General features: G+C 37.9%; 1 protein-coding gene across 1 annotated transcript; it reads left to right on the forward strand.

Moving 5' to 3' along the window:
* The first annotated feature begins 229 nt into the window (after positions 1–229).
* On the forward strand, positions 230–3,863 carry LOC149538738 (pentatricopeptide repeat-containing protein At2g03880, mitochondrial-like). The gene is made up of 2 exons (XM_089800068.1): positions 230–2,691; positions 2,761–3,863. The coding sequence occupies exons 1-2, from the start codon at positions 570–572 to the stop codon at positions 3,654–3,656; spliced, it is 3,018 nt and encodes a 1,005-aa protein (XP_089656194.1). The 5' UTR covers positions 230–569; the 3' UTR covers positions 3,657–3,863.
* The last annotated feature ends 4,860 nt before the right edge of the window (positions 3,864–8,723 follow it).

The following is an 8,723-nucleotide window of genomic DNA, read 5'->3' on the forward strand; positions in this document are numbered from 1 at the left end:
TCGAATGAAATAGTCTTTGTTCTATTTTTCAATCAAATTTTTACTAATAGAATTTTAAGCTCACAAATTTTGTTCTTTCATATTATAGTAAATATATTATTCCAATCATATTTCTTCGCTCTTTTTTATTATTTCTACCATTTCTACCAGGGACTTTCTACCATTTCTACCAGGGACTCCAGGTCACTCGGAGCTCTTGTTATAGAAAAACTTCAGTTATAGACTCCAGGTCACTCAGAGCTCTTGTTATAGAAAAACTTCAGTTAAAAAGCTATACTCTAGCGAGCATTCATAGCTATACAGATCAACGAGGTACAAAAGCTACCCAACTGAAAGCTTCACAAGAAATGAGACAAAACTTCACAAAAAAAGTGGACAAATGGTTCTACAAACTAGAAAATAAGGTTGTTACATTTTCTGCCATCTTTGTTTTGTGAATGTTATAGACATTCTCGGATCTTCTGGTTGTCTCTGTTTATACTTGCTGGTTGTTTCTTCTTGTGCTTTCACTCAAGTGAAGGTGTTACTGCTGGCAATGTCATCCACGCATCTCAATCTCACGGCAGTAGATGGAGGCGCTGCACGTTCTGCTTACTACACACAGCCCCCCGGGAGACTCGTCTACATATCTTCGACTATTGCAGACCTGCATTCTCAACAACGCACTTTCACAAGGGAAAATTCTCCACTCTTTCGTCGCTCATGGGCGGTTTCCATTCGCCACATGCACATCTTTGCAGAATAGGCTTATTAATATGTATGCCAAGTGCGGAAGTTTAGTGGATGCTCGGAAAGTTTTCGACTTCATGAGAGCACGAGACGTCATCTCATGGAATACGATTATTGCAGGATATCGAAGAAATGGGCATGCTCACGAGGCAGTCACACTCTTCCACCAAATGCAACGAACATCCCTCCAACCCGATCAGTTCACATTTGCCAGCGTAATCCCATCCTGTGCAAAAATGGGAACTTTGGAACAGGGTATGGACATCTATCAATGCGCAATGGATAGAGGAATTTCGCTAAATGTTGTGGTTGCAACTGCCCTGGTAGACATGCTTGCGAAATGTGGAAGCATTGACGAGGCACGCGAACTATTTGACAGAATTCCTCATAGAGATGTCGTCTCGTGGAATGCAATGATTGTAGGATATGTACAGAATGGGTTTGTTGAAAAAGCTTTAGAAACTTTCCGGCAAATGCAATTGCAAGGTGTAAAACCAGATACCGCAACCTTTGCCAGCATCCTTCCAGCCTGTGCTACAATAGGAGCTTTGGAAGAGGGTATTGACATCCAACTGAGCATAATGGAAGGGGGATTTCTGTCAGATGTTGTAGTTGCAACTGCGCTGGTAGACATGTATGCAAAATGCGGAAGCATAGACAAGGCACGTGAACTGTTTAACAGGATGCCTCAAAAAGATGTAATCTCATGGAATGCAATGATTTCAGGATACACACAAAATGGTGTTCTGGACGAGGCTTTAAGGCTTTTCAAAGAAACACCTCGAAAAAATGTGTCATCTTGGAATGTGATTATTGCAGGCTGTGCACAAAATGGGTTTGTTGAAAAGGCTTTAGAAAATTTCAAGCAAATGCCACTGGCAGGAGTAAAGCCGGACTCCACTACTTTTGCCAGCGTTCTTCCAGCCTGTGCAAAATTGGGAGCTTTAGAACAGGGGATGGACATCCATCGAAGCATAACGGAAGCAGGGTTTTCATCGGATGTTGTAGTTGCAAGTGCCCTGCTAGACATGTATGCAAAATGTGGAAGTATAGACAAGGCACGTGAAATGTTTGACAAAATGCCTCAAAGAAATGTGGTGTCATGGAATGCCATGATTGCAGGATATGCACAAAATGGATCTACTGAAAAGGCTTTAGAAACTTTCAAGAAAATGCATTTGGCAGATGTAAAGCCACACTCCACAACTTTTGTCAGCATCCTCCCAGCGTGTGCCAAAATGGGTGCTTTGGAACAGGGGCTTGACATCCATCGAAGCATAATGGAAGGCTTTTTTTTGTCGGATGTTGTAGTTGCAAGTGCCCTGCTAGACATGTATGCAAAATGTGGAAGGATAGACAAAGCACACAAACTATTCAACAACATGCCTCAAAGAAATGTGGTTTCATGGAATGCCATGACTGCAGGATATGTTCAAAATGGGTTTGTTGAAAAGGCCTTAGAGACTTTTAAACAAATGCAACTAGCAGGTGTAAAACTTAACTCCTTGACCTTTGTCAGCATCCTCCCTGCCTGTGCTCAAATTGGAGCCCTGGAAGAGGGTATCGTTATACATCAAAGCATAATTGAAATTGGATCTTTGTCAGATGTTGCAGTTGCCAGTGCCCTGGTAGACATGTATGCAAAATGTGGAAGCGTAGACAAGGCACGTCAACTGTTTGACAAGATGCTTCGACAAGATGTGATCTCATGGACTGCAATGATTGTAGGATATGCACAAAATGGTTTTCCGGAAATGGCTTTTGAAACTTTCAAACAAATGCAATTGGAAGGTATAAATCCAGACACCACAACCTTTGCCAGCATCCTTCCAGCCTGTGGCAAAATGGGAGCTTTGGAACAGGGTACGGATATCCATCGAAGGATAATAGAAGGGGGTTTTTTATCAGATGTTGTAATTGCAAGTGCTCTAGTAGACATGTATGCAAAATGTGGAAGTATAGGTAAGGCGCGTTATTTGTTTGACAAAATGCCTCAAAGAAATGTGGTCTCATGGAATGCCATGATTGCAGGATATGCACAAAATGGATGTTGCAAAGATGCTCTTAATTTCTTTGAATTAATGAAGCACTCCGGAATGTATCCTGACATTGTAAGCTTTTCTTGTGTTTTATTTGCATGTAGCCATGCAGGATTAGTGTATGAGGGCTGTACATATTTCAATCACATGAGTAAACATTATTGCATTACACCTACACTTGATCATTATGCGTGCATGGTTGACCTTCTTGCCCGTGCTGGCTGTCTTGAAGATGCCCTAAAATTTATCATTAAGATGCCCGCTAAACCTATGGGGGTTGTGTGGATGTGTTTTCTTGGTGCATGTAGATCACATAAGAATATAGGTTTAGGCATATTTACAGCAACACTGCTTTTTGATTTGGATCCTAAAAATGCTGCGACTTATGTTCTTCTCTCAAACATCTATGCAAAAGTGGGCAGGTGGAGTGAGGTTCAAATGGTAAGGAGATTGATGAAAGACACCGGAATTAGAAAAATTCCTGGATGTAGTTGGATTGAAGCCCATAAAACTGTACACACTTTTTGTGTTGGAGATAGATCACACCCACAGACGCTAGAAATCTACGCAATGTTGGAGAAATTGAGTTGGAAGATAAAGGCAGCAGGATATTTTCCAGATTCAGGGCATTCGCTTAATGATGTTGAAGAAGAGGAAAAAGAACTATTTATCTGCCACCATAGTGAAAAGTTGGCAATTGCATTTGGATTGTTAAATACACCTTCTGGAACAACTGTTAGAGTTTTTAAGAATCTTCGAGTATGTACTGATTGTCACACTGCAACAAAATTTATCTCCCAGATTGCTGCAAGAGAAATTGTTGTGAGAGATGCAAACCGTTTCCATCATTTCAAACAGGGGCAATGCTCTTGCAAAGATTATTGGTGATGCTAAAATCGACTTGCACCATAACAATTGCCATTCTGTCTCACTTGCAGTAATGATGGAGGGACAAGATTGTATTTTCAGTTTGTAGAGTATTTTTTGTTTTCATAGTTCTGATCATAAAATAATGTACACGATGTTGTTGGCTCGATAAAATTACTGTGCAATGTAAATCACTGCTTATATGTATATTGTTGGGGTATCTGTCAACCGTTCTGTTTTATGGTAAAATGTTTCTTGGAATTGTTCACAGAAAACCTGCATATGTAAGGTTAAAGAACACTTTAATTAAATAGAAAGATGTTTGACCAGTACGAAATGGGAGAGAAGGGATCGTAATCAACCCTTGCCATCTTGTCTCAATTTTAATTCTATTGTTTGCATTAATAATGGTGAAAGATTTTCTGAGAAATTGCAGGTGTTGCCGGTTTGGATTCTGGTACGGATGTGAATCCAAAATTTGGCCAAATTTTTTGGGGTTGGGTTTGGGTTCATTTTGGGTTTGTCCATACAGTTTTTTAAAAATAAATAATAAAAATGTATATATATGCTGCCGTACCATGTATGTTCGCTAGATATGTTTCCACGTACTGTGTATGGTTGCTAGATCTGTGTTCAAAACATAAATGTTAAAACTCTAAGACTCTAGACCAAATCAATGAGTGTTAAATATATCATTATATCAAGATACTTATAACGGAAAATGACTGCAATCAGACTGTATTAGTAGAACAAAAGTAAGGAAATAATGCAGAACTCCAACTTTTATTAATGCTACTATCCTTCTTGCATTGAACAACTCTGTGATTGTGGATGTTTACCAAGATATTTGAACTTTTTCTCCTTTGAACTAACTTACACAACTCCCTAACTACCCACAGAAACTAATTATGTTGGTTTGGTATGCTTTAAAACATTCATGTTATGCTCTAAGACTGCTGTATATGGTTGCTAAACTCAGACTGTGCCGTGAGTTTGCTCCTGTGTGATGAAGAGACCTGCCATTTAATACCAAATAATGCTGAAGTGTCTGCCGTGTAATACAAATGCTGTCTAATATGAATGCCGAATGCCAAAAAAACATTTAATAATCCCATCATTTTAGGGTTGGAATGGAAAAAAAGTTAAAAAAACTCTGGTGAAAAGTCAAGGTGACCAAAGTTGCTCGTCATTCGATCTGGGGTTGCATGTCATATCTGACATTCGCTCAAATTCGGCCCAATTCAAACAGGGTCCTGCTGTGCAAATTTGAAGTGGATTCCACAGTCTAACAATGACTTTGCAGTGATTTGGAACTGACTACAAATGTCGAGCGAATTGACTTCCAGGTCTGGGCAGCGAATATGATAACTTAGAATTGAAGTGCTGGTACAATTATTGAATCAATGGTTGACATCTTACAACAAGTATTGAAAGACCATATAATTCCATTAGAAGCCGTTGCTTTGGTCCGGTTGATAAGCTACTTAAAGAAAACCCAAGGGCTGGAAACACATCGTTGGCCCAAGTTGATCATAGAGGAAAAACTTGTGAGGTGGAAAAGCACATGGATGAAGCAAAATGACAAATAAAATGTTGATGGCACAACTTCGAACTAGTTCACATCAGTTGCGATGTGAAATTGGTCGGTGGCAAGTTCCAAAGGAAGAGTGGGCAGACAGAACATGTTTATTTTGTAATATGGGAATAGTTGAGACAGAGCAGCACTTTGTCAAAGACTGCCTGGCTTACAATGACATCAGATCTGGTTATACAAAAATACTGCAGAACAAGGACTTCAACTATTTATTCGAGGAAGATCAAGTGAAGAGAGCAGCGGATTTGATTACGAAACTTCAGAGAAGGAGAGACAAGTTAACCAAAACTTTACAACTGACTAGTTCCGCTCTTGACTCGGGAGGGTGATTGTATGGGTTCCATAGACTACTTTAGTCTTGTGGACATCATTAAAATCTATCATATCATGTCATATCATTCATCTTGGTTGCACACGTGTTATCTTTCATATTTATTGTCTTGTTGACTCAAATTGAAAGAAATTTGTCAACAGACCAATGGGTCCTTGTCTATTGGTGAAGTTGAATGACTCACAAAGAGTCCACCAGGGATCAAATCTTCATAAGGGATGAGGCCGGGCTCATGCCTTGGGTGATTTTGATGGCCTGGATGCCCCTCAGCCCTTGGCTCTAAGCCGGAGAGGTTTCAAGCACGAGTCGAATGAGCCTGTTTTGGGTTCCTAAATTGTTTAAGTGGTGGCCTTCACTGGTTGGTAGCTCACTGGCCTCATGCCTTCGTTGGGCTGCCTCGCAGGTCTGAACCCTCCATCAAAAAAAACATTGCAAGAAAATCTCGAAACCCCTACATAGACTGCAACTGAAATGAAATTTATATTTACTATTTAAACAAGCCATTATAGAAAGGGGTGCTGTGTAATTCCCATGAGGCATTTCTGCCTTCATTATGTGATGTAGGGTTTACACCCTACAATTATAACATTGGATTATTATTTCTATTTTTAACAGAGAAAACATAATAAATGAAAAGTACAATTAATTTTTTTTTAAATGAGATATTTTTGGGAAAAAAATTGGATTTTCTAAAATGTAAGAGAAGATTTGATTCCGTTTAAATTAAAAACATATTAATAACACAGAGAGAGAAAGAAAATAAGCATGCGAGTTTCTGCCAATAAAAGCTTCCCACAGTGATAGGTCACTAAAGGATCACATACAGTTTGGGTCAAAACAAGATCCAAGAAAGAGGATTCTACAGCATATATGGATTATCCAGGATTACCAAAAACTGTTTAGACGTTCCAACTTCTACTAAATCTGTTCAAATCATTCCATCCTATAGGAGGATCAGTTTGAGAAATACTCTCACTGGATTTGACAACTTGCGGCTCACAACCTTCACCAGGGGAACACTGCTACTCCTGGAGACCACCATTTCCTTATCTAAACAGCCCAATCCCATTTAACAACATTTTTTTCCTTTTCCCTTTTCATTTGATCATAAGAACTTTCAAAAGTTTTTATTGAATTTCATGACTTGATAACTGCAGAAACAACCAAATAGAAGCATAATGCATGCTATAAGAAGAAAAAGTTATTGTCCCAACCAAATAGAGGAAATATTTGTTTACTTTTGTCATTTTACCTTTCAATCTTGCCTTTTACTCAATTCCACATAACTTTTAGAGAGGGCTTTATTACAAAAGGACCCCTAAATACTTAACATGTTTGTTAGGCCCTTCTCATTGAAAATCAACCTTCTCAAACCAATTGAAGGGAAACTATTCCATTTGCCTATCATAGAATTTTCCTTGGAACATTTTGCACTAGAAGCTTTGGAAAATGCAACCAAATTACTCACTAAGGTTTCAAAGTTCTTTCTTTAAGGCTCAAAAAAAGAGCAATTTTATAATCACATTGAATGTTAAGGAACTCATCTTTATTAAGCAAGGGAAAACTTTTGACTTTTAGTCCCATGAAGTTGCTGAACATAATGTTGTTGTTAATGCCAAAGCCATAATAATAGGAGGAATATTCAGCACTCACAGTATGGTCACATTATATGAGGAAGATAAATTATAATTTAATGTCAATGTCAAACCGGCAATGTGAGTTGCAATAGTACCATTGATTGATATGATTGCGAAAACTTGTTGAAACATATCTATATACTATTAAAGTGTTTGAGAGTCTGCTCCTTTGTGTTTTGGAAGTCTGTTTTGGAAAGTTGAATTATTAACCAGATTGTGAGCTTTCTCTGAAAACCTTGTCTTTCTCTACAATAATTAATGTTTAGGGATGTTGTCTTGCTACTTGAATGGAGAATATGAATATTCAAGATCTATCTATATTTTGTATATTTAGAAGACACACTGTGATTGCTATGCTACAAAGTTGCACGGATACGGATACAGATACAAATACGGAAACGGTATTGGGTACGGATACGGCCATTTATTTAGACACCCAATATGGATACAACTGGACACAACATTAATAAATAATACAGATACATATATTTAACATAGTTTTCTAAGTTATTGTAGGAGATTTTCATTACTTCAAAAGTAATATTGACACAAAATGCCACATAAATATTTATAAGTTAATTTAACGCTTTACAATTTGTAAACACAATAGAATTGCATTAGAAGATAACCAAAAACCGGGTTGCTGAAATAGAAAAAACATTTTTTTTTGTCTTTCTCATCCAATGGAGGCTTTTTTTAATAATATTTAAAAAAAAATTTTGCTTTAATATATATATTTTTTAACATTAAAGGGAAGATCTACATCAAATCTTAAAAAAAAAAAACAAATCCCATAGAATTTGGTATGGTTGGAAAATCAAGTTTATTAGGTAGACATGGGTACAATATTCGACATGTATTCGAGCAGTATTGGATACGTTTTCAAATTGGATACAGGGATACACGCGCCCAAGGAGGGACAGAGGAGTTTCCGGCAACTTTGCTTTGCTACTTTGGAAACAAACTATGTTGATGTTGTAGAGTGATACAACTAGTGCTCTATGTTTACACTAGTGGAAGTCAAGAGTGGATGTTCCTTGGGATCACATGATCTATTGTACGAAACACGTGCCATGTTTCCTTGTGTACGAGCTTCTTAGGCCAAGTCCATTTCACAATTGTTAAGGGCAACTCGAACAATTTTTGTAACGTGCACATATCTTCAAGAGGTTGGACAAGGATGGCCATTAAGGCTGCATTGGGTTACACATAGTACATTATGTGTAAGCTATTAGACTTTGCTTACTACACATTTTCTTTGGAATTATGTTAGAAGCTCACTTGTTGATATCATTATCTTTATATTTGGCCAACATATGTTTGTGATTGTAACTTGTGATGTATATATAAGGCTTTGTTGGATCCTTCCTAAGTGGGTGTTAGCACCTTTAAAATTTGAATGATTTTGAAGCCGCCATGAAAAAATTAGAGTAAGGCATGTACCTTGTGCATGTGCAAGATACTTAAGGAGCAATAAGGATGAACTGTGGAATGATAGGGTGGAAAGTTAGTTAGATATGGTGTAT

The sequence above is a fragment of the Cupressus sempervirens genome, chromosome 9, assembly GCF_028749045.1.
Source record: "Cupressus sempervirens isolate cs-2001-9-10 chromosome 9, ASM2874904v1, whole genome shotgun sequence".
In the NCBI taxonomy this organism is placed as follows: domain Eukaryota; kingdom Viridiplantae; phylum Streptophyta; class Pinopsida; order Cupressales; family Cupressaceae; genus Cupressus; species Cupressus sempervirens.